Here is a 27,251-nt window from a genome sequence, read left to right as displayed (position 1 = left end):
AACAGATTTGGCTGAAAATTGGTGGAGAGGTAGCTTAGAGCCATGATAAAGACATAGGATACTTTATATATATATATGTTAAAATTCAATTCAGTACATAAATACAAATATTATATTGAAAATTTTATTACTTCAAAAAAAGAAAGAAATAAGTAAAACAATGAAAAACGTTAACTTCAGTTGCACCGAAGTTAAATACGCTTCACAGTTGCATTTATGTGTTCAGTTTGTAGGGAAGCTATATGCTATAGTAATCCATTCTGAACAATTTCTTCGGAAATTATATTGTTGCCTTTAAAAATAACCTGTGCCAACTTTTGTGAAAATACATTGTGAAATATGAAAGCTTTCCATACAAGAACTTGATTCCGCTCGTTCAGTTTGTATGGCAGCTATATGTTATAGTGGTCCGATATCGGCAGTTCCGATAAATGAGCAGCTTCTTGAAGGGAAAATGACGTTTGCAAAATTTAAAAACGATATCTTAAAAACTGAGGGACTGAGGGACGATATCTTAAAAACTGAGGGACATGAATATTAAATGGGTTATACTGATTGTTGTTCCTGAACCAAGCAGGTTGTTTTGGGATGAACACGTCAGATCGATTTTTTTGTAAACTAACACTAGCATGTTCTATATAAATTTTGTCAAGTAATAAAAATTCAATACTTCTTCATCTTTTACTGAATAAGTGTGTCTAAGGTTCGCTGTCGCGCGAATTGCTTATTTCTAATTAGTTCTAAAATATATTCAATTAACTTACAGGTACTTGTGCTGTTTTTCTTACTTGTAATGTGCTCTTTGTGTATGAAAGGAAATGTTATGATTAAAGCTCTATTATTGTAAGTTTCCATGCATTAAATGTGTAATAAACTTTCCGTGCAGCAAAAATTTTCAATTTTTTCAAGTATTAATATAATCCTCACACTGCTTTTAATACTGATGGCGTTTGTTACATTTTACCACTTCTTCTACGGAGTTATTGAATATAATGGATTTTGTCATAGAACGGAAGAGTAAGCTTAACTTGTATAATATTACATTGCCAACATTAATTTCATTTTTTCCAAAGGATTTTTATGCATTTCTTAACTTAACAAAACTTTTTATTTAACATCAGATCAGCTGAGAAAACAACTTTCAATCACGTAATGTTAACGGATTGCACCAACGATCAGAATTTATACACATTATTGTTGGAAAATAATTTGATTCGCCCATTTTCGAAATGGGCACCTTTAAATGAAACGATAATGCAGGATGTCTGCGAACGCAACTGTCGACCCTTGAACATATCGATCCTACAGAAGTTACAAAAAGAAGTTGAGAAGTTTCCGAAGAAAAATTACTTTTGTAAATTTAAGTCAGTCACGTCATCGTGGCTAACACCTATACGTTTAACCCATGTCATATATAATGCGAGACTCCCAGGATTGATATGGTAAGTAAATCTGTATTTTTTTCTTACTCGCGTTGACTTGCAGTAATATAATTAATATCTAGGATGACTAATGAATTTCATGAAACTTATTTCCACGAACGTGTTAAATTTTCGTATTGCAATCTGAATCTGGCAAACAAGGCAAAAAGATTTAACCCAACAGTCAGTAAAATTAAATTTTGGAAATGCCGAGCTGCTTATATAATTGGTAGAGATTTTGCAGCATCCATACCGTCCGTCTATGCCGAAGTTAAAGATATGTGTAGAACTACTAAAGATAAATGTAAATACTACATCGATCACGACATATCAATACTCAGGGATAACGTAGATAATTATATAACAAATGCTGAACGCGGTCTTAAAAATGCGCTAGGATCGTGTGCAACAATATTCCACATGATTAAAGCAAAACAAAGCAAATCCTGTAATTGCGATACGTTTATATTGGTAAGACACAATATATACATATAATATAGCTTACGGCCTACCATTTATCATGCAGCACTCTGTTAATACAATACTGTAATTTTATGTACACAATAACTCTAACTGTTTTTATTGTTTTGTAGAATGGTGTCTGGATTGGTGGTCTGCTGTTCGTAATAACTCTGTTTTTAGCCTTATTTTTGCTGGCCGGCTTAATATATAAACTTGTAAAATGCAGAGATCATTATCGGAACGAAAGGTATATACGTAGACGCAAAGAAAAGTATTATTATAAACATGGGAATTGTTCTTAAGTCCAAATAGGAAATGCTCACATGTTCACATTACCAACAGCCTCTCCAAAGTTCCGATATCTATTAGAAGGTTGTTGTCAGTGAATTTTTTTACCAATTTTTAAACATTCATGTTGATTGAAAACTAGGGAAATACGACAAATATTAAGCTTTATAAAACAGTTAAGCCACTTCGGAAAAGAAAATGCCTTAATAATACCTACCAACCGGCAACCTTTAAATAAACTCATTCTATCATTATATTATATAAATTTTGATATTTGATTTTACCTCAAACAGACCTTGAAACCAAGAACTTTCGAGATTATAGTATTTAATTGAAAATTAACTTAGAAGTTTTCGTAAATAAGGAAAAACAATTTATTAAAATCTCTTCAAACATACACATGTTTTGAATCAAATAATTTACACACTATACTTAGTCTGCTATAATGGTTGGATTAACAAGTAAGGAAGAGCTAAGCTCGGGTGTCACCGAACATTTTATACTCTCGCATGATAAAGTGGTAATTTGTGTACTTTGAGTATAGAATTGTATTTCCATTTATTTTAATTGTATTGAAAAGTTATGGTCCGATCACGACAATTTTTCCACAAGGGATACCTCAGCTCAAATACCGTATTTGTTTAAAGTTTTATTCCGCTATAATCATTGGAATATATTATATTATACAGAGAAGGCATCAGATGGAATTCAAAATAGCCTTATATTGGAAGAACGCATGGTTGTGAACCGATTTCACCGTCATCAGTCGGATCGAGTAGTGATATGGTTTTTGGTCCATAAAAGCCTGGGTGTAACTTCCCTCTGCCATTTCTTCCGTAAAATTTAGTGTTTCTGACGTTTTTTGTTAGTCGGTTAACGCACTTTTAGTGATTTTCAACCTAACCTTTGTATGGGAGATGGGCGTGGTTGTTATCCGATTTCTTCCATTTTTGAACTGTATATGGAAATGCCTGAAGAAAACGACTCTGTAGAGTTTGGTTGACATAGCTATAGTAGTTTAYTAGATATGTACAAAAAACTTAGTAGGGGGTGGGGCCATACCCACTTTTCCAAACAAATTACGTCCAAATATGCCCCTCTCTAATGCGATCCTTTGTCACGATTTCACTTTAATATCTTTATTTATGGCTTAGTTATGACACTTTATAGGTTTTCGGTTTTCGMCATTTTGTGRGSGTGGCAGTGGGCCGATTTTGCCCATCTTCGAACTTAACCTTCYTATGGAGCCAAGAAATACGTGTACCAATCATCATGATATCTCAATTTTTACTCAAGTTACAGCTTGCACGGACGGACGGACGGGCAGACAGACACTCGGATTGCAACTCTACTCGTTACCCTGATCACTTTGGTATATATGACGATATATCTAATCTAATCTCTTTTAGTTTTACGACTTACAAACTAACGGTTGTGAACAAAACTATAATACTTTCTTTAGCAACTTTGTTGCGAGAGTATAAAAATTACAAAGTATGTTGTGAGGATAAATTCACAAAAAAAATGCTATTTTACTCCCCTGAATAGGATATATTTAGTTTGGCAATTTGTTTTTATTACTCAAAAGAAACCGTCAAAGACCCTAAAATGTTTATAAATGATCAGCATGGCGAGCTTTTACTTTTACATACTATATATATGAAGTCGTCTCTTAGTTTTTGATATTTCTGAAATTTTGTTTCCGTCCTTTTCGGAATTGCCAATATCGGCCCACTACAGCTTATATCTGCCATAAAAACTGTATTTACAAAGGTTCTTGTAAGGAATCTTTTGTAAATACTTTTGAACCTCCTACAATATGCTGCTACGGAACTTAATGATGAATGATGAGGGTCTTGTAGAGTTTGGTCTTTGTTCGTCAATTGCCTGAAATTGTCCAAAGTAGCATCTGTTCGCAATTCTGCGTTGGATTTCAAGGCTGATATTGTTGTTGATATTGATGCTGGTTCCAAAATAAACGAAATTATCTACGACTTCAAAGTTATGACAGTCACCAGTGGGTCGAGAACGCATGGACAGCAAACCACGTCCAGGACGGCCATCAGCATCAACTGATGATCAACAAGTCAATAAACTAAAGGAATTGATGCTTAAGGACCGACAATTATCAGTCAGAGATCTTAATGGAATCGTTAGAATAGTACGATTGGTTTCATAAACACAAAATTTTTTCGAAAAAACAACGTCGCGCTAACGTCTGTGAAACAATGCTTTACGACTACCAGGATGACATGAATCGTATTATTTCTGACGATGAGTCTTAGATGTATGCTTACGACCGAAAAACAGTTGAATCGACCGAATATCGTGGCAAAGGTGAGGTATTTGAGTGTTAGGCGTCGTTTACGGGAAGCTATTCTTAAAAAGAGGACGGAATTATGGACCAGCAACTCTTTCTTTTTGCATCACGATAGTGCATTGATTTTTTGAGTTTTTCGCTAAATCTTTAACCAATAACGTGCTGCAACCACCGTTTTTGTATGATTTATCTCCGTGTGACTTCTGACTATTCACCAAACTCAAACGACCGCTCTGAGGAAATCGTTTTGAGTCAATTGAAGAATTTAAACGTGAATCGTTACACGAACTGAAGGCTACAGGGTTTGTCCGAAACGTAATAGAACGATTTAAATGAAAAGTAGAGAGCGTGTTTTACTAATAACATTATATCTTTGTGCTTAAGATGGATAAATCTTGTCCTAGACCCTATATAACTAACAGAACTTTCGAATATCCGGCAACATAACTGATGCTTATGATGATGATGATTGATGATGGTATGTGAGGTACCTTACTAAAACCAAGGGAATATTTTATTACTTTGTGACTTGTAGAATGTGGTATAAATAATGTGGGTCGATACTTTCCACAACTCCCATATACCACATATAATGATTTTTATCGTCTTGCAACCAGTAGCTACAGAGTTTATTATTGTTATACTCTCGCAACAAAGTTGCTAAAGAGAGTATTATAGTTTTGTTCACATAACGGTTGTTTGTAAGTCCTAAAACTAAAAGAGACAGATATAGGGTTATATATACCAAAGTGATCAGGGTGACGAGTAGAGTTGAAATCCGGATGTCTGTCTGTCCTGTCCGTCCGTGCAAGCTGTAACTTGAGTAAAAATTGAGAAATCTCTATGAATCAGACCACTGCCACGCACTCAAATCGCCATTAACCGAAAACTCAAGAAGGGACATGACTAAGCACCAAATTAAGAAATAAAGCTGTAATTTGGCGCAAAGCATCATTTTCGAGATTTTTTTTTTAAATGGGCGGGGCCCCGCCCTCTAACAAATTTAATGTATATATCTCCTAAACCACTTAAGCTACAACTACCAAATTTGCTGAGTACTAATATTATAAGAACTTCTACCGCTAGTGTAAAAATGGATGAAATCAGGAGACACCCCGCTCACTCTCCATTTAACGGTACTGTTCAAAAGTACTAAAAACTCAATAAATCAATAACTAATTACACTAAAGACATTAAATTTTACCACCGAGATCGTATGAGAGAGCTTTATGAAAGCCGGTGTGAAATTGGACTATAGGTGTGGCACCGCCGATATCTCGGGACCCGACAAATCGATTCCGATAAAATCGACGAAGTCGGACAGCAACCACGCCTACTTTCCTTATAGCAGAATTTTAAATTCCAAATCAAAAAGCAAATAATATAACGTGATAAAACTTTTCACTAATAATGTCTTCAGTATGTTCCACCTTCTGACCAAACATTGTTTAAATCCAATAAAAACTGTTCAAGCCCATAGGTACCGAATACTTAGATACTGGTTGACTTTTGATCGATAATGTTAGTCAATGTGTGATATATACAACTGTATTTAAGGGATAATCCTTCTCTTATAATGGTGTGTCTGTATGTCAAAAATGATAAATTGGGTAAAGTTTTATTCCGCTATAATCATTGGTTCCTAATGTATATATTATATAGAGAAGGCATCAGATGGAATTCAAAATACCGTTATATTGGAAAAAGGCGTAGTTGTTAACCGATTTCACCTATATTTCGTACATGTCATCAGGGTGTTAAGGAAATATTATGTACCGAATTTCATTGAAATCGGTGGAGTACTTCCTGAGATATGGTTTTTGGTCCATAAGTGGGCGACGCCACACCCATTTTCAATTTTTAAAGAAGCTGCACTTTCTGATATTTCTTCCGTAAAATTTAGTGTTTCTGACGTTTTTTGTTAGTCGGTTAACGCACTTTTAGTGATTTTCAACAAAACCTTTGTATGGGAGATGGGCGTGGCTATTATCCGATTTCTTCCATTTTTGAACTGTATATGGAAATGCCTGAATTAAAGAACTCTGTAGAGTTTGTTTGACATAGCTATAGTAGTATCCGAGATATGTACAAAAAACTTAGTAGGGGGCGGGGCCTCGCCCACTTTTCCAAAAAAAATTACGTTCAAATATGCCCCTCCCTAATGCGATCCTTTGTGCCAAATTTCACTTTAATATCTTTATTTATAGGTTTTCGGTTTTCGCCATTTGGTGAGCGGTGCAGTGGACCGATTTTGCCCATCTTCGAAATTAACCTTCTTATGGAGCCAGAAAATACGTGTACCAAGTTTCATCATAATATCTCAATTTTTACAGCTTGCGCGGACGGACGGACAGACAGACATCCGGCTTTCAACTCTATTCGTCACCCTGATCACTTTGGCATATATGTAGATTTTATTTATTATCGGACAGACAGACATCCTACTTTCAACTCTACTCGTCACCCTGATCACTTTGGTATATATGTAGATTTTATTTATTATATTTATTCATTTCAAACGTTCACATAGAATAACTTATTTTAATATATTTGAATTCAGTTTGTTCACATATAACAACTTATTTTAATATAAAAACGTATTTAAATTTAATTTGATTAACTTATCGGGGCGACGCCGCTGGTCTGCCCTTCCTGACTTCTTCAGAACTACTGTGTCACTCAACAATTCTCAACTATGTTCGACCATACAGTTCGAATATTGTTCGAGTGTTGTTCGATTTAAGTGTAGTTTTTGGTCAGAGGTGCATTTAAAAGGTACGTCCGCTACGTGTGGACCTTTGGCCCACAGGTTCCACTCCCAGATATATAACCCTATATCTGACTCTTTTAGTTTTAGGACTTACAAACAACCGTTTTGTGAAAAAAGCTATAAACTTTGTTGCGAGAGTATAAAAATTAAAAATACGTTTGAACAATATCCCCCATCGAATCTTTACGTTTTTCCACCTGACCTTAAACCGTGTAGCTTTGCCAAAATATGATATTTTCACGAAAACTATTACCCTATTTTAAAAATATTTGGTTTCTACCCGAACTTAGCCCTTACTTTCGTGTTTATTAAGATTTGTTCAGATTTGTTTGATTCAGTTTATTGTTCGTTTTCGCTGAGTAGAAACAATCGTATTGCGGTGATTGCTTTATGTGCATACGTAACTGTAAAATGTGTAAGCGTTACATGAAACCTAATATTTCCAAAATGTTTTTTCACTGCACTGCGATCGTTTTTCCCAATCGTCTATTGTTGATGACAAAACGAAAAGTGGTCCTCATCACGTGATTCCAAACAAAATAACCCCAAAAAGGAACGCATCCTTAGAAAACAACATTATGCATAGGGAAATGGATATATCGACCAAGCTAATATCAAGACTTATTCGACATGGTTTTCACATGAAAATCTACTGTCGTTTATCTGGTCATCTTGCGGGAACTTGATGCAAATTACGGCCGCGAAAGTATTCTATTTATAGATGAAAAAATATTCATGAGCACCATCCAACTGCTGTAATGAGGTTAAAACTGGGACAATGAAGTATTAGCAGGATGATTTAGAAAGCGTGCTAAAGCAGTAAATCAATACTCTCTGCGTTCGATCTTTCACAAAGATTCCCCTTAGCACACAATGCAAAACCCACCTTGTAAAGGCTGAAAGAAGTATTCCAAAGGATTGACGGTCTGGAATTAGGATCATTCGTTTAGATCTCCATTTAATAGTTTATTCCGTTTATCTACATAACTTAGCAGATAATTCCGGGTAATATTCCGAATTCCAGCTTTTCTGATATGACAAAAACTAAATTTCAAATTAAGATATATAGTTCTATCTGTTCTTAGTAATTAGCTTTATATACAATTATAATGTAGTTAAGTTATTTATTTGGTTAAGTTATTTAAAACTTATGTAGGGTTCTAAGCTGTAAAAGCCTATTTGGAACCTCATGAATTTTCACCATACTCATACAATTATTTATGCCTACAGACACGGTCGAAGGGATGATGAATCTGCAGAATCAATACTACTGCCGCCGATAACATTACCAAGGCATGTAATCGATACACTTGAGAATGATGAAAATCCTCGCGTTACCTACCACATAAAGAAACTTAATTAAATGGAGGGCCTCGACTTTACTGGATTTATCTTATATGTCAAAAAATTCAATGAACCTGATTATAATGGAAAACAGTGAAATTGAAAAAAATTTAAATTATTTGTTACGAACGCTTATATTTTATAATATTTAAAAGAATCAATATACCATTATGATATGCTTGCGAATATTACTCACCATATTTTAACGGTAGATAGTAGGAACTTCTCCAATAAGTATATGTACTTATATTGGCTAGTCGAAGAAGTCTTTTCGTATTTTGTCAATAGATGTCGTTGCAGTCTTATATCTCCAGCACTACCAATCATATTGTGTCACACCATATAGTGTTGAATGAAATTTACGGAGACGATGCTGTATCAGTTCGTTTAACACAACAATGGTTAGCTCGCTTCCGTTCTGGAAATTTCGAAATTTCGAGTTACACGGATATAACATGTCTCTAGTGGAAAAATGGCAAAAAGTGGTATATATTTGTTTATTTATTTATCAGCATAAATATAAAAAAAATAAGTTGAAGTTTGATTAGAAATACGAAAATACTTTTTCGACTACTCAATGTTTTTATCTTTATGGCACCAACATTTATTTACTGCAATGGTGTTTAGCTAGGATGTATGGGATTTACCTTCCATAAATTTGACGTAATGTTTCAATTGTTGTAGTGATCAGGAATCAAAGGTTGTTTTCGTTACTGTTTTAATATAACAAAAGCCCTAGGATACGAATTGCTGCGATGAGGGAGCAATCTGAGATAGCAATGATATAAGTTAGCACCCCATACATTCAAAAAGTATCATATGATGCATTAATATCATCTGATACAAAGTAATGCAATATGACACCACTAAATCGCTGGGAGTGCGACACGTGTAGTGGCAACCTGTGGGAAGCGCAGCGTCAGCGAAGTGCCAACCTATGGGAAGCGCAGTGTCAGCAGCTTTATACCCGTTGCAGCGGCAAACATAGGTCTAGAGTTAAGTATAATTAATTGTACATTTTAGTTCTGTAGTGAAACTCAATAAAGGAGCATAGCTCCAAGAATCCAAGATGGTATTTAGAATTAGATGGTATTGGAAGTAATGTTATGAATATGCTTTAATGAGTCGGAATCAAGTTCAAATAAAAGGGGGCTTATAAGCTGCAGTTTCCAGAATTCTTTCAAAGTTATTATCAGTTGGTAAGCTATGACAACCTCTCATTTTACCGGAGACAGCAAAGAAGCCTGATGAGTTTTCTTGTGCTAGAATCTAGTACTACAGACAACCATATTTCAGTCTCCTGGCGCTAATTAGTGTTACATATGATCACAAATTATGCTCTAATGCATTGAGTCTTTCCAGCATTAATCCGAAATTATTTTTTAGCCCATTTTGTTTTAATTCCCGTTACATGTGAATAGCAAATACCAAGGAACCCGCGTCAAAAACTGACCAACTGACCACTTTTATCATTGCTTTCTATATCTATGACCGAGAATCCAAATAATGCTCAATAAAAGTCTATTAATTAAGTATACTTAAAAAGTGCCACTTTTTGTGCAAAGTCCACGGAAACCGCGTCTCAACTGACCAACGGACCACTTTTATCATTGCTTTCTATATCCTATGACCGAAAATCAAAATAATGCTCAATAAAAGTCTATTAATTAAGTATCCTTAAAAAGTGACACTTTTTGTGTACTATATATTTGTTAGACAAAGGGCTTGAGTTTGGCATACAGAGCCTAGTTTTCTGTTATAAAAACGCTGTTGATGCGAAGCAATGGATTGATAAGTGTTTAGGTAAATACTATACATATGTTCCAGCATACTTATTCCACGACTAAATACAAAAGCTACAAATGCTGGAATTTTGATTGGTAACGGTAAACTGAAATTAAATGAGTTAATATCATCAAAAGATCGAGTCATTGTTTAATTTTTACATTGCATGGCACATTTTTAAACATCGGTCAAAAAGGAAAACATGAAAAAGGTTGTGATATCCGTACAACGAAAATCACTCAATAAACTAGTTCCACACCCACCAACCCCGGCAAAAAGTGACTCGTTGAAAAAGATTATACTCAATAGAGGAGATCTAGATGAAAGCAAAGATCCATTTTGAAGGTGTCGATGCTTACACTATCCAACTGGTATAGAAATGTTGGATAACCGTTATTGATTCTTCGCCACTCGAAAGGTATATTTTCACTCAAAAACAAAAAAAAACATCGCTTTAAATATAAAGGAAAGAATTTTTAAAACTTAATATTGATGAAAGTGGATGTATGTACGTATATGCGACATCGAAGTTGATGTAACTAACGGTACGTATAATAGCGTTTATTTATGCAATATAAATTTATATTAATATATTTCGGAGAACAATTCATCTCAAGAAATGGACCCGTAAGTTGGCCACCAAGATCATGCGATTTAACGCCTTTAGACTATTTTTTGTGGGGCTACGTCAAGCCTAAAGTCTACAGAAATAAGCCAGCAACTATTCCAGCTTTGGAAGACAACATTTCCGAAGAAATTCGGGCTATTCCGGCCGAAATGCTCGAANTGGACTTTCCGAATGGACCACCTAAGACGCAGCCGCGGTCAACATTTAAATGAAATTATCTTCAAAAAGTAAATGTCATGAACCAATCTAACGTTTCAAATAAAGAACCGATGAGATTTTGCAAATTTTATGCGTTTTTTTTTTTAAAAAAGTTATCAAGCTCTTAAAAAATCACCCGTTATATATGTGTATTGTATGCGTGTGCATGTGTTCCCGAACGTTACGTAACTTGACTGTGCGCATCAGCGAAGCTTATGGAATGTATAAATTATATGCAGATGCAATTTTTCGTAACGTTTTCATTTTGTTGATAAAAAGATCAAGCAGCTGCAGCAACAATGTCAGTAGATAAAAGACAACAACTGTTAGCAACAACAAATGGCAAGCAGGCAGGCGGGTAAAATCAAAAGTTTTACCAAATTTTCAGCTCAACTCAACGAATGAAAATTATGTAAATATGATGGTGCCGCAAAATGTTCTGTACTCTCCTACACGTACTATATTCAGCATCATTGCTGAATTGTGTTGAGCTGTGTTAGGACACCATACGGTAGAGTTTACCTCACCTCGTTCTCTTTAAATTCGGCCTAGAGTGTACCGCAACCTACACCAAGCCAAAACTCAAACAAAATTTTCAGGCAACGAGGAGAGAGCGTGTTGCTGTAATTTCGCTGAAAATTCCACACAAAATAGGGAAAATCAACGCATTGCCGTAAAAGTTTCACCACACTTTTTATTAGTGATTGAGTTTCTGGCATGAAGCAACGCAAATTTAATATGAATTTATGTAAAATCATCAGAGGAACATCTTAATCATAAGAATTCATGTTGACTTTTATTGGGTTAAAAATTAAGCAGCGCTTTAAACATGCAAGCACCATACATATTAAATTATATGCATATACAAATGAACATGCTACTATGGGCAAGCCATACTGAGATCTTTGAATTTAAATTTCGCACGAAAGCTCATTCGTCGATTTTTTTTTCTAAATTGGTATGACTGTCCCTGATATCTGTGCCAAATGTCACATCAAAATAGTCATTAGTGTTTAATATACGATTGTCTTTCTGAAGCATATAAAGGGCAAATTATTCAAACATAGTCAATATGTGTGACGCGTGGACGATGAACCACGGTCAGGACAACATCAACTGATGATCACGTCAACAAACTAAAGGAATTGGTGCTTGAGAATCGATTATCAGTCAGAGATCCTACTGGGATCGTTGGAATATTGGAGGGATCAGTGAAAACTATTTTAAAATAACAGTTAAGGATAATATAACAAAAGTGAAAGCACGAGTGGCTTCAAAATCACTCAATTTTTTAAAGGAAACAACGTCGCATTAACATCTGTGAAACAAAGCTCTCCGAATACCAGAATCATGAGACGTATTATTACTAGCGATAAGTCTTGGATCTATGCTTACGACCAGGAAACAGACGATAAATCTGCCGAATATCGTGGCAAAAGTGACGCGAGGCCCAAAGAACCACTTCAAAGCGGGTCAAAAATCAAGGTTACAATTTTTGTTGGGAAAGTAATAGGACTGAGCCGATTTAGAAAAATTTATTGAACCAATCGTTATAATTCTTTAAAAGCTTTCAAAATAGACTCCTTTTGCGTCGATACAGTGCTGCCAACGCGATTTCCAAGCCTTGAAGGCGTCACGGAAGGTATTCTCCGGAATAGCCTTGAAATCCGAAGTGCATTCTGCTTTATCACAAAATGCTTGTCCTCATCGAGCTTTTCAGGCAAGGAAACAAAAAAAGTCCGGTGGCTACATCTGGGCTGTAGGGCGGCTGTGGGAGCGTTGGGATGTCGGCCTTGGTTATGTAGTTGTTCTCAAAAAACTTTGTGTGAGCCGGAGCGTTGTCGTGATGCAACTTCCAGCATCAACTGGTTTTGATAAGTTTAACATATGGGCAATTAAACGAATATATACTCTTGTAGAATCCCAGAGGTGATCTAGTGACTGATGCCCAGAATGCTGAATGGCAGTGAAAGCATAATAACAGGAGTGAACCTGATTCCCCAATCGATGACGATGGAATGGACGGGTAATGGAAAATGATGAAGTTCGAACAGCAATTAATCAGAATTAGTATTAGGTGTTAAAACATTTGGGATAATAAAACCAGGGATAGAACGTGACACTGCACAAAAGACTTCTCAACTTTTGAAAACAATTTTGACGATAGAATTTCAAGTTGCCAGCCAGATAATTAAGAGAAGTCACAAAGTTATCAATTGTTCCCCTGAATGAATTTTAGGTGAAGCGGGAGAATGGAGATCCCTGCCTTCATATAATTGACAATTGGTTCAGTTAGACATTAAAATGAAGAAGTCACTTAAATGGGGTCATCAGACATATCGACGCAATGCTGGAACTAAAGGTATTGAAGATTACTGCAGAATCTTAATTTATGTACCATTTCTTAACACTTATACTATATTTGTGATTTACAAAGGCAGTTTGAAAAACGCAAATCAACTTTTCAAAGCTTTGGACAATTATTCTTGATCTATGAGTTCGACGAGGAGAAGAGCACAAAAATCTACAAATTTTGTGAAAAAATCTTCTATTGTTCTGAACCAATTTTCATTTCTGAAAAAAGGAATGAGAAACAAAATTTAACATGTTTGCAAGGAGCATCCATAGGTTATGCTAATGAGCTGCAGGTTACAAACATGAATTTCGCATAAGCTGTTATAATTCTAATTTGACGCTCCCTTGGGATGGTTGAAATTAAAATGTGGAATAAAAACCCTGTGTGGGATATAATGAAGTTTATCTACAAAATTGTCTATCGTGTGTTGCATGCTAATCAGGGCATTTTTGCAGGCCGAATGTGCATTTTAAATTCATACAGTACATTATCTGTTAGTTAAACATTCCCATATAGTGTACGTTGCTGACAAGCTACCACCAGTATCATGGGGCGGAAAAACAAAACAAACAATCAGTGCGTCAGATCAAAGAAGCACAGGAGAAGCAATTTAGTATTTGAAGCAGGTAAATGTTTTTTTTTTTTTTTATTATTATTTTACATTGTACCTAACTTCGTAGACCAAACTGGCTAGGAAGGCCCAAACTGGCTTTAGAACTTGATTATATAATAACAGTTTGTTTTGAATTGATAGCGTAGATTTCCTGCCTGCCAAATTTCATCATATCAAGCTCCTTTTTCTTCGACATGGTCTTTCCAGCGTAGCTTAGCATCTAAGGTGATACCTAGGTACTTAGCACTGTTATGATGTGGTATAGGAATGTTATTTATATAAATTGGACAAGGCTTTTTCAAGGTAAAGTCGACAGGAATTGATTTGGTGTCGTTTAATTTTATGCGCCACTTAGATGCCTACTTAGTAATTTCGTTGAGTGCTATTTGCACTGGTCGACTAGATACTGAAGTTGTATCTCCAGCTGCTAACAAAGCTTTGTCATCTGCAAATGTCGTTGTCATATAACTAGAATCAGAAAAAGCAAATTAAGCATTGGCCCCAACACGCTTCCCTGGGGAACACCCGCTTCTATCGGTTGCAAGTTTGAATATGCATCCTCTTCTTTAATGCGGAAGTATCTATCTTTCAGGTATGAAGCAAAATTGTTTGGGTAGCATGTATTTCAATTTGAACAGTAAACCCGTATGCCTGACTTTGTCCAAAGCTTGAAACACGTCGAAAAAGGCCGCCGTATAAACGTTCTCTTTATCGATTGTATTTTCAACAAAATTAACGATTCCTTGTACCTGGTCAATTGTTGAATGGTGATCCCGGAAGCCAAATTGATGTGTTGGTATTAGGTGTTTATGAGCGATTATTGGTTTGAGCCTATTATGAGTACGTTCTTAAAGATTTTAGATAAAGCTGGCACCAGCGAAATTGGTCTATATGATGTAACATCGTGTACTGGCTTACCCGGCTTAGGTATTATTATGACTTCATATACTTTCCCAAGCGATGACAAGTATTTTAGGCATAAAACACTGTTTATAATGTTTACAAGTTTTTTATACAATTCTTTGGTAAATTGCGTAATATTTCTACAATTATTAAATCGTACCCAGGTGCTTTTTTGAGTATTATGTTCCCGATAAGATTTTTAATTTCTTTAATAGTAACTGGAGAAATATTGATGTGTGGATCCAACCAATTGTTTTCCCAGTTTATCTCATACCCATCGTTAGGCGTAAATGTGCTTCTCAAATGATTTGCAAATACGGCAGCTTTCTGTTCATTCGTTTTGGCCCATGTAGTTTCATTTATCTTTAATGGTTGTACATGTTTTATTTGTTTATTAATATTTCTTGCAGCTTTCCAGAGTGAATAGTCGGTGGACTTATCAGCTGTGAGTTTAAAAAGATAAGTTTTGAACGAAAAATTTTTAGAAGACAAATTGTCTTAGTTTCTCACAGTCCAACTTAAAACCAGTCAATATGTGCTTAAGCTTTGGGTCGACTTTATTCACTATACTTTTAAATTTATACCAATTACATAGCGTGTTTATTACATAACGTTGGCTTGGCGGTAGAAATAAATTGCTTTTCATACAGAGTTAGTATCACTGGGGAAAGGTCAGAACTTAGGTCTGAGCAATCTTTAATACATAAATTGACATTCGGTAGTTTTTTAACTATAAAGAAGTCAAGAAGGTCTGGCAATTTCTGTCTATCTGTAGGCCAATAAGTGGGTCTTCCTGTAAAAACAAAATTGCTCCAACTGCTTGTATAGCTTTAAGAAGTTCTCGATCTTTTGTTGTAGTTAAACGAGAAACCTAATGAGTATGTTTTGCGTTAAAGTCGCCGCCAATAAAGTACCTTCCTATTCTTCTATTTTTATGTTATGTCTAGGTGGACTATATTGAGCAATAAGATACAATAGGTGATTGTGTTAACTGAAATTGTTGTAGCTTGAATTTCTTCCGTCTTAATCGGATCTTCCTCGCAGTGTTCAATATTGCTTTTGATAATTATAGCACTCCCTCCTCGTGCTGAGTTTGCCGGGTGTGGTGTGTGACATAATTCATAATTTTTAAATTTTTAAAATGAATGGATCGTGAAATGCGTTTCAGATAATAGACATATGTACATATATTAATATCTGTCGTGTAGAATAACTTCTAATTCATTTTTACTTTTGGAAAGACCATTATTCTCAATGAGTCACTGTTCATCAATAAATTGTAGATGGTACTCAAGAGCGTTAAGCCGCTGATTAAAGGACATAATAGTTTTTTATACTGTCGCAACAAAGTTGCTAAAGAGAGTATTATAGTTTTGTTCATATAACGGTTGTTTGTAAGTCCTAAAACAAAAAGAGTCAGATATAGGGTTATACATACCAAAGTGATCAGGGTGACGAGTAGAGTTGAAATCCGGATGTCTCTCTGTCCGTCCGTCCGTCCGTACGTGCAAGCTGTAACTTGAGTAGAATTGAGATATCATGATGAAAGTTGGTACACGTATTTTCTGGCTCCATAAGAAGGTTAATTTCGAAGATGGGCAAAATCGGCCCACTGCCAAGCCCACAAAATGGCGAAAACCGAAAACCTATAAAGTGTCATAACTAAGCCATAAATAAAGATATTAAAGTGAAGTGGCACAAAGGGTGGCATTAGAGAGAAGCATATTTGGACGTAATTTTTTTTGGTAAATTGGCCTGGCCCCGCCCCATACTAAGTTGTTTGTACATATATCGGAAACTACTATAGCTATATCAACCAAACTCTACAGAGTTGTTTCAGTCATTTCTATATACAGTTCAAAAATGGAAGAAATCGGATAATAACCACGTCCACCGCCCATACAAAGGTTATGTTGAAAATCACTAAAAGTGCGTTAACCGACTAACAAAAAACGTCTAAAACACTAAATTTTACGGAGGAAATATCAGAAAGAAGCTGCATCCAGGCTTTCTTTAAAAATTGAAAATGGGCGTGGCGTCGCCCACTTATGGACCAAAAACCATGTCTCAGGAACTACTCTACCGATTTCAATGAAATTCAGCACATAATAGTTTCTTAACACCCTGATGACATGTACGAAATATGGGTGAAATCGGTTCACAACCACGCCTTCTTCCAATATAATGCTATTTTTAATTCCATCTGATGCCTTCTCTGTATAATATATACATTAGGAATCAATGATGATGGGGGAATAAAACTTTACACAAATACGGTATTTGATGATATTTGCCTCCACATTTCACACACCTCGATAGCTTACCACAGAAGTTTTTTGTATGTCCAAAAGCTTGACAGTTTTTGCACTGTGGAATTAAATTTTCTTAATGTCTTCGATAGCATCAAATACTACTAAAAACATATCTAGCGGTTCTTTAGTCCTCTTATGTCTGTATGACTTAATAATTCCAAAAAGATAGGGAAGCATTCTTCTTTGGGTAAAATTTTCGAAATTCCGTATTTACATGTTTTTACTTTATAGAGGACTTAGGAGATAATTATGTTTTAACAATATTGTATGAACCTATCGAAAAACAATTAAATTCGTTTCAAAGAATTTTTTGAAAATGTAAATTAGGCCAGGATAAACAAAAAATAAATTCGTAGCAGATTGAAAGCCATCGGAAATGAAAGATAAGCATTACAAACATAGCATACATTAAGAACGAACTGTGGTAGGGAAAAGGAAGGATTGGCTGAATTTTTAAGGGTTAAGAATGGTTTAACCCGATTTTCGTCGAAATTATGAGTCCTATAGAAGAAAGTGATACAGCAAAGTTTTAGGAAATGAAAAGACCTACTATATAACTTCTGTACATATACTTTTTCACACAATATCCAAATAACTAAATCTTTTGGTGTTTCATTTTCATCTTGTACAAAAACAATTTCTTTCACGAAATTTTAAAGAAGTTACCTCCTTATGTCCCAAACATACTGTATTGCTTTTTGTTTAAAATATTTATTATTTATCCTTGTATTGACCTAATATCCAGAAATATTCTTAATTTTCAAACAAAAAATCTCAAGTGAAAATATCAATTTTTTTTGGTGGTATAAAATATCATTGGTATGATAATACAGGCACTAATTCTCATGGGTGACACAATAGTTAAAGAAAAAAATGTCATGGACTGAGTTTTCATTTGGAAATCGCAGCAAAATCCATCCATTTCTGAACCGGATTGTCACTGATTATGAATAGTGGGTCAACTAGGCCAACGTCAAGCAAAAACCGTCGTAGTCTATCTGTCATCTATCACCTGCTGCCGACGCCAAACTCTTAAGGGGTCAGTAGGGTAGACGAATGCCCAAACATAATAATACCTCTCGACATTCGGAGTGCACATCTCAAACTATAAACGCGTTTTTCTCAAAACACACTTTCTTAAACTCGCGGACATGATTCCGATCGGACTAAAAAAAAAGTCAAAAAAACAAGCCAGATTACCCTACTGACCCCCTAATTCGGACCATTAGTGTCAACAACCGGACCATCTAAAAGAAGTCATAGTCCAGAATTGGTTGGCTTAGGATAATATCGAATGAATTATTTGCATCAGGACAACGCCTGGCCACATACAACGATATTGTATGTATAATTTGTACTGTGCTAAATAAAATATTCAATGTCATAGAATAGTCAATAGTAGTTTGTTCTGAAATATGTTATATATTGAACCGTTATCCAAAACAGAGCGCCAACGTTATGGACTTTACTGGACCCATATCGATAAGTAATAAACAACTTTCCTTCCTTTAGACTAAATGGTCTCACATTTGTTACTCGCGGCTCGCAGCCATTCCAAAAGTTTATAATGACATTGCCTAAGAAAGATAAAATTCTATATATTATATATTAATGAGTCATGAGTATGAAATTAACCATTCACAAAATACACTGGTATAATAAGATGCATAAAAATTAATCTCTTTGTTAAGAAAAATATATAAACATATATATGAACACGAAAAATAAGTCTTTCATTACAATTATCAAGTACAAATTATTTGGAGTAATAGTTCATAAAGATCGAAATATACGATTATTTACTTAATTCTGAATTTTAATCCGTGGTTCCACATTGGTTGGGATTTTCTTTTTCAGTTCCATCTTCTTTGATGTCGCTCGCACCGTTTTCTTCTTTTTCTAGTTTATCAACGCTTTCATTCACAACGCTTTGTTCCTCCGGATATGGCGTTTGCTGAAGACGCCTTACCATATCCTCCAAACTTTCACCATCTGTCTGTTTGTTTTGTTTTTGTTTCTGCTCTTTATTGTTCGCAGCCTTGGCGCGTATTTCAGCATTCAACACCAAGCCGGCAGGTTTCGTACGCGGTTGCTTTGGAATAGCGCCCCGTTTCGCAGCAATTTGACTGGGTGTTGTAATAACTGTAACGCGATCCGTCAACTCCTCCGACACAATACTAGAACATGCGACATTATTGAACGTAGGCAAGACGGATGCTACCGCTGATGCCTCCATACCCGCCGCAAACTCATCTTCGGGATCGGACACTTTATCTGTGGTGGGGGTAACCGGTATTTCGCTATCAGCCATTTCCATTGCAGTTGCTTGGCGATTTTGCTCACGCGCAGCTATGCGATTGATCATCTCCGTACCACGCGCCGACGTGCCAGCTAATCGATCAAGCAACTCTTTGCCCTCTTCCTCGAGAATGCGTAGACGTTCCATACGATTGGATGATATTTGTTCGATATTTCCTAAACGTTGCTCAATACTAACCTTCGGAACTGCAGGTGGTAATGATATATTTACTGGAGCTTCCTCCACCAGCTTCGTATGCACATCGAAGTGATGTTCATGCAATGCATCTAACTTATTGCCTAATTGCTGACCACGTTCATTATTGCGCGAGAGTCTATTTAATAATTCTTTGCTCTCATTTTCCAAACGTTGTAGACGCGCCGAACGTCGGGCCGTGTAAGCTTCTTCATTCTCTGTCAAGGGGTTCAGATTTATCTGTGGTTCGGGCTCTTCTATTTCATTCGCTTCTTGGGCCTTAGTTTTTGCATCATCCATTTGCTTGTCTTCTTGTAACATTTTCAGCTTAGAAGATGTTGGTTTTTCTTCAATTTTGCTAGATTCTTCCTCCGTATTACTTTCGAAACTTCCCTCACGACTGGGTCCACGTCGCAAACGATCCAAAGAACAACGCAGATAATGGCCCCGATCGGACGTACGTTTAATGCGTGACAACAGCTGGCGGCTCTCTTCCTCCAAACGACCTAATCGTTCTGAGCGCTTACGCGTATATTCTTCTTCTCTCGGCGTAAGAGTACCAGTAACAGGGACAGAACTTGCGCGAGTCATACGTTCAATACGTTTCTTTTTAAAGAAATCACTCAGTGGCACCGCATATTGCACCGGTGCGATCTCATCCTGAAAACTACGCAGCTGCACTTCTAACCGCTCACGATTATCAGATGTCTCAAGTACACGCTTGATCAACGTTTTACACTGTTCCTCCAGCCTTTGTATACGTTCGGCTCGTTCTCCTCGCGAGCCACCCACGTCGACTACGTCAGTTCCCTCCCCGTCCACAGCATCTCTTCTGCTCTGGTGTCTATTGCGTACAACAATATTCTTTGGTATAGCGCCGCGACTGGCTGCGGATACACCTGTCAAATCGACTGCACCGGCAAACTCACTATCACCTCCGCTAGCATTATTATCTTCATCGCAGTACACGTCGGCCATGCCTGGATTGGCCTCACTGCTGTCACGCCAACCACAGGTTGGTGGCGCACTATTCCAGCGTAACACTATCTCAGCGCTACCATCACCTGCACGTCCGGGCGAAGTGCTTTGCATGCGCTTTATCTTGCGCGAATGTTCGAACATTTCCTTCAAACGTTTACGCCTACATGCTGCAGCCGCTCCTCCAACTCCACCAACGCAGCCACCACCTCCACCTGCACCATTTGAAGTTGTCGTCTCAACGTCAGAGGTTAAATTTGTAGGCGCTGCGACTACTATTTCCTCATCCGAAGCCTGACCTGAGTCACTGTAGCCGCTTTCGGCTGAATTGCTGGCATGCTCTAGTTTTCGTAATGCAAATTCGCGTCGTAAATCATTCCACTGCTCTTGACTCTCATCGTTTTTGGCACGTGCGGCCGCCCATTTGCGCCGACAATACTCCAACTCGTCTTTCAGTTCGGTTAGTAAGCGCCGCTTTTGCTGCAATTGATACCGCAATATTTGCTCTTGTGTGTGCAGCTGACGATGTTGACGTTGCATTTTGCCAACTAAATGCCAAGTTTTTGTCAACTCCAAACTAACGGCACTTAAGCGCTTCTCTTGCTCGTTCAATCGATATTCAAGATGGCAATTTAAGGTTTTCAAGCGATTCGTTTCTTTGACCAAGGATTTTTTCTCCAATATCAGATCCTATCGTTGGCAAGCAAAAAGCATAAAAAAAACGATATTAAAAAGTTGGTCACTTAAATATCAAGTTAAAAATCGGTTAACAGTAGATAACTCAAAATCCAACAAAGGTATTAAAATAAAATGTAATATCGAAACTGCGCGACATTTATGGCAAATCCCATATAAAATTGGCCGAAATTGGTATTTTTTTATTACCAACAGTCCCTAATAATAAAAGGAACTAAATGGATCAGTTATTTTTTTAGTACCAAAAACAGATTAATTTTATTTACACCTTACCAAAATCCCGTATACCTAATATTATCAAAGTTGGCTCGGTACTAAAATTAAATATTATATTTTTTTACCTTTCCCTCGTACTTGACAAATGTTCCGGTTTCGGTTCGTATAATATTTGAATTATGTATATTTGAAACACGAAATAATATAATAATCTTAGACCTTTTCTCCACGTAAACAATCGTAACCTAACTCAATGAAAACCTTCTATTTGATCATATTACACTGCTATGGGAAATGGGGGACTCACAATACTGCAGGGTATTGCTCGAAAATGCTAAGAAGACGATAATTTTCTAACAAATAACGCCATGACCATATAGTACGAGTACAATTAGGTGGGGGAATTGAAAATTGATATAATTATCACGACTCAGTTTGATCATAAGCTGCTCTTACGTTAACGTTTAAATAGTCAGTTTGAAAGTTCATTAGGATAATTTAATTACTTCAAGAAAATACGGAAGTCGGGAATTCACTTCAAATTCCTATAATTTAGAGATATATAAATGTATTATTAATATTTTAATCTAACTTTATTCTAATTTAATATATTATTTCTTATTATCGAGATCACGTCAAAGAAAACTCCCGCTCTGCGTGTTTGATTAACTCACGGTATATTGTCACATGTCATTTCATAAAATTTACGACCTGCTCTTGGCTGCATTTAAACATTAAGTGATCTATTAAAAGTACCAAACGTCTACTTAACAACTTCATCAACTTTTATAAAGTGCCTTTTGAGTATTCAACCGCATGTTATCGTCAATTCATTTAAGTGCTATCACAGCATGCGCAAAATGGACTAAAGTCTTCTTGTAATGAAAAGAGAGCATTTGAATTTACTCAAGCCTGACAAAAATAATCAACCTGAAAAGTGCAACTTTGAAGGGGGTCCATAAAACTGTTTAAGTGAAAAATGTTCAAAGTTGAGCGCAACACGTCGTTAAGTGCAACGGCCACTTTACATAGCTTCACAGCGTTGCGCCACAGCATTTACTAAGCGGAAGTGCCTGCTAACAAGCTTGACTGACGCGTCATGCCCAAACTCAGGAATTCACAGTCCAACACAAGACGTTCGTTATACAGCCAAAGTGTGGCACGCGCATTACACTCACCTTTAACTTAATATATGTCTTGCTGACGCTCAGTTCCGCCTTTGGTCCATTGGCCGTCTCAACGGATTTGTAGCAATCCTCGCTGGCGCCATGCTCCTCAAATTGCACCCGCTCGATTTTGTGGTGACTTAAGAGCTCCATTAGCACTTTCCAAACTTTCGGCAAGTTACCAATAATTTCTTGTGTCGTTGCAACTTTACTCATAACTTCTGGTTCATGGGTTTTCAATGCAGCAGTTGCCGTTGCAGTGCAGTCTGTTGCGGCAGTGGCTGCTGGTAATTTCATCCGGTTGCCGGCACTTTTACGATGATGTTTTCTACCGCACCAAGCGGCTGCAGTGGCAGTGGCTGTGGCAACAGCAGTGCCAGCTTTTTCAGTCTTACAGTTGGTATTGTCGCGGTCGGCTGCCGCTGCAGCGTCCAGTTGCGCGGTGTCAGCGGACGCCATTTCTTCACTTTCATGACGTGCACCATGGTCGGGTGTATCTCTATGCAGTTTGTATTCTTCCTCGTCAGCGCTGGTGTTAACAATTGACGTAGGCGTTGGGCTACGATTGTCCTCAACGGACTTGCCAGTCATTCCCGCCTCTTCAACTAATTCGAATAATAATTTTGGCAACGTTGCGCCATCGGTGCAATTTGCTTCCTTGGTTGCCATGTCGTTGAGCAAGCCGCGGTTCTCCTCTAACATTGTCGTCAGTCGATCAATATCCAAGTTATTCTCGCCATTGAAGCCCATCACCATCTGGCTAAAGAGCTGCAAATGTAGAAAAGTGTGATTAATTGGTTGCAACAGCAAATACAAGCAACATAAGACAAGCGTAAGTGTGTGTGCGATTTTAATCGAATAGTGTGTTCACTCCTCCTGTTATCATGCTGGCTGTGGGAATATGTGCAGGCCTTTTGTAATTAAGGAAAAATATTTTCACTTCATCATTGCCAATAGATTGCTACGTAATACAGGTTGGCACCATTTATTTGGTACGAAATTTAAAATGAATTTCAAAGAATTAAAACGGATATGAAATGCGTTGTGATCTTGGCAAACTGGAGACGCAGGTCTTAACTGAAGCAAAGTAAGATATGAACTAGAAATAAGACCAGTTTTGCAAGAATTACTACAAAAACTAGCAAGATGTAACTTTATTTTAATTTTTCATAAGATTCTAGAATTAAGATTCTATCTTTGACTCTGAATTACCATTTATTTTTTTAAAATTAAAATGAACAAGCTGCATCGAAACTATAATACCCAGGTTCATTTCTTATAGGAAGTACATGTATATATTATATATGTAAAACTAAATCTGAGAGCATAATTGTTCAATGGTTTACATCCAGTCAATTTTATAAATAGCCTTTAAATAGATTTAAGGTTACTTAACAAGGAAGAAGATGTTAGTCAGTTGTCCGAGTAAACCACTTGATTCGGAATCTCCGGAGTTTTATTCTTTACAAACTTCGTTATAAGCTTAATGTACCCTGTTCAGAGTATAATTACTGTTTCGCCAGATGAGATCATTTAATAAATACCTATTTAGCTAAACATTCGGCGCACTTTCCTTTATTTGATAATCTTGTCTCGCTATATTTTAAAGACTAAAGCCTCAATTACTTTGAATATTTTCCAAGTCGTCAGACACCTCCGTCTCTTTCTGACCAAATTCGACCGAAAAAATGCAGTGTTTTCAGTAATGATTTAAATTTGACACTCAACGTACTTGTGCTAAAACGTTTGAGTTCTTCGCGAAAGCACTTTTTGTAAAAGTAACGCTCCATTTGTTATTAAAGCGCAAATGGTTTTCTGATCTAAATGTGGCTGACAACTGTAAAGTTGGGGATCATATACCATCGTCCCTCGATATTAGTCGATATGCGTTCTCACGTTAACTCAATGAATTTTGGGTAACTGCAAGATTTTTTCTGTCCTTAGGAATTTCTTTGCATAATGAAGTAGTTCTCTAAGTGTGATCTCACGATCGGAAATTCTAATATAGGCTAATTTACAGGTGTCAGAAGAATCTTGTTTCCTTATGACTATTTTTTGTTCCCTCAACTCAAAAATTCGCAGCATGAATAAGTAAGGAAATTCAGTGAGGCTTAGAATGGGATTAAAACGCATTATTGGTCTAATGGTCAAAAAGGACAATTCGGGGAAAATTTATTTGTTGAAAAAACTATATTCAGAAACAGTTTTCATAAAAGTAAGAGAGCTAAATTACTGCCGATTTTTATCATTCTTTTCTGGAAATACTTTTTTAATTTCTAATAAATACTCAAAGAAATAAAATGAGAATTTATTACATTTTAATTGTTACAAACACTTACGCACCCTCTATCCAAATATGATTTTAAGCAAATTCAATCAACTCAATGACTTTCAAGTGAAATTTCGACACTTGGAAATATTCTGCTAGAAATGCAGGAATGCATCAACGCTTCCTGTCATTCCGGTTTACCAAAACTTTTTACCAATGAAAACATGAGCATACTCACATACCACATTTGTGTGCATACATATGTACATACATATGTGATATTTAAACACACTCACATGACGATGCACATTGTAATTGTGTGAGTGAAGACACAAAGCAAACAATTTCCAAGTTAACAATTGACTTGAAATCCGCTTACGAACGTTTACCATATTCGCGCATAGTTACATACAAAAGCAGCTAAACGCGTACATACGCACACACACATATAAAAAAAATTCTTCTACGCACCGTATTGACTGTGCCCATTTCCTCTTTGAGTGCTTTCTTCTCGAACTTGTGTTCATTGCATTCTTCGCGCAATGTTGCCAATTCTATATTTGCGCTTTCAATTTCCTTCATCAATGTTTGATTATGCTCTTCGAAGTTTTTCGTTCTGCAAATAGAGAGAAAAAAACCAAATTTCTTCAGAAATTTTGTTCAAATTCATATAAGCTCATGGAATATTTTGACAAGTTGCATTGTATGAGGAGGGATTCGTGAATGCTTGCATTTTTCTTGCAATTAAATGGGAACAATTTGCCAAATGTAAACATTTTACTTAAACGACAATTGAGAAGAGAAGTGTAAATGACAGATTATGTGTGCACACACACACATACTCCACATGTAGTTGATAAAACATTTCTCTACGATATTAATGGCCATATTTTGGGTAATGTTCTTGGTGGTACTAAAAACATCACCCAAAATTTGACATCGGCTACTATAAAGCCCTATCGTACCATCGCGTATGTAATTTTGTTTTTTTGTATATTTCGTTATTGATTTATCCAATGGCGGATTCACAGGGGGGAAATTAGGGAAAGCCAACAGCTGACAGCTAAGACAATTGTACATCGAGCGTTTTGACCATTTTGAGCTTTCATCGATTCAGCTTTTATATCCACAATTGAGTCGAAACAGTGGACCGGTCATGAGAATTTGCTGAATAATCAAAATTTACACGTAGGTAAATCAGGTGAATGCGATGGTTGTGGCACGATATTAGTTGAAAATGTGGCGAAATGATCACAAATAATCTAAGAATTCACTTTTAGAACCTCCTGAAACGACGAGTATTTCAAATACTAATGAATACCAACATACAGAAAAAATTTTTTACCAATTCACCTCTCAATTTGTAGTGGTAGTAGTATAATGGGCATTTTTCGGCTATGTGGTATTCTACTCATTCACTCAGCGTGATTCTTCAGAAAGAATTGGTCGATCTGGCAAAAGAATCAAATATGATAGATAAGATAACACTTATACAGACACAAAAAAAATGGCGCCAGAACTGAAAATTGACGAAAAAAACTAAGAATCTGTGGCCGACAAACAAAGCACGAAAACTTCTGCGTGAGAACTTACAAAGAATACTACAACGTCCAAGTGTACATTTCTCTGTTGGATACAATCGGCGAAGATTTGAAGACGCGCTTTTCTAAAGAAGTAAGAAAGTTATTGACTGCTTGATAGACAACGTCGTGCGACGTTTGAAGCTCAAAGGTGAACTTGATCACTAGCAACAGTCAAAAGACAACAAGTTACCGACTACTGCATGGGAAACGTTGAAGAACTGCGATATCGACCTATACCCCATAATTTGTAGTTTTCTTCGCATATTCTGCACACTTCCTATGAGTAATGAGAGCTCTGAACGCTCTTTTCGACACTTCGCCGCATGATAACGTGGCTGAGGACGTATGTACATGCTTCAAGATAGATTGATCAGCCTGCCGTTGCATCACACGCATCATGACATTGAAGTCACTGCAGAAGAAGTTTTCAACAGATTCCCAAAATTTGG

General features: G+C 36.5%; 2 protein-coding genes across 5 annotated transcripts in view; one reads left to right on the top strand and one right to left on the bottom strand.

Annotated features, from left to right (window-relative positions):
• The window catches only part of LOC108969971, a 29,065-nt gene extending 20,054 nt beyond the window's left edge, over positions 1-9,011 (top strand). For both annotated transcript variants that reach the window (XM_018935029.1, XM_018935030.1), the window contains 6 exons: positions 767-843; positions 910-1,017; positions 1,122-1,442; positions 1,505-1,892; positions 2,015-2,130; positions 8,492-9,011. In XM_018935029.1, coding sequence (XP_018790574.1) covers positions 767-843; positions 910-1,017; positions 1,122-1,442; positions 1,505-1,892; positions 2,015-2,130; positions 8,492-8,624 — 1,143 coding nt within the window. In that variant the 3' untranslated portion in view covers positions 8,625-9,011. The remainder of the gene's footprint in view (positions 1-766; positions 844-909; positions 1,018-1,121; positions 1,443-1,504; positions 1,893-2,014; positions 2,131-8,491) is intronic.
• Positions 9,012-9,048: 37 nt separating this feature from the next.
• Positions 9,049-27,251, bottom strand: part of LOC108969968 — a 30,656-nt gene continuing 12,453 nt past the window's right edge. The window contains exons 3-6 of one of the 3 annotated variants that reach the window (XM_018935024.1): positions 25,691-25,835; positions 22,963-23,718; positions 19,204-21,562; positions 9,049-9,066 (exon numbers count right to left, since the gene is read on the bottom strand). In XM_018935024.1, the coding sequence (XP_018790569.1) occupies positions 19,217-21,562; positions 22,963-23,718; positions 25,691-25,835 (3,247 nt within the window). In that variant the 3' untranslated portion in view covers positions 9,049-9,066; positions 19,204-19,216. Of the gene's footprint in view, positions 9,067-18,740; positions 18,978-19,059; positions 21,563-22,962; positions 23,719-25,690; positions 25,836-27,251 lie in introns of those variants that run through there. The other 2 variants (XM_018935023.1, XM_018935022.1) reach the window with 2 other exon arrangements.

Source organism: Bactrocera latifrons, unplaced genomic scaffold (assembly GCF_001853355.1).
Source record: "Bactrocera latifrons isolate USDA-ARS-PBARC rearing strain unplaced genomic scaffold, ASM185335v1 scaffold_270, whole genome shotgun sequence".
Classification (NCBI taxonomy): Eukaryota; Metazoa; Arthropoda; class Insecta; order Diptera; family Tephritidae; genus Bactrocera; species Bactrocera latifrons.
Note: the sequence above shows the minus strand (reverse complement) of the source record. Positions and strands in the feature narration are given on the sequence as shown.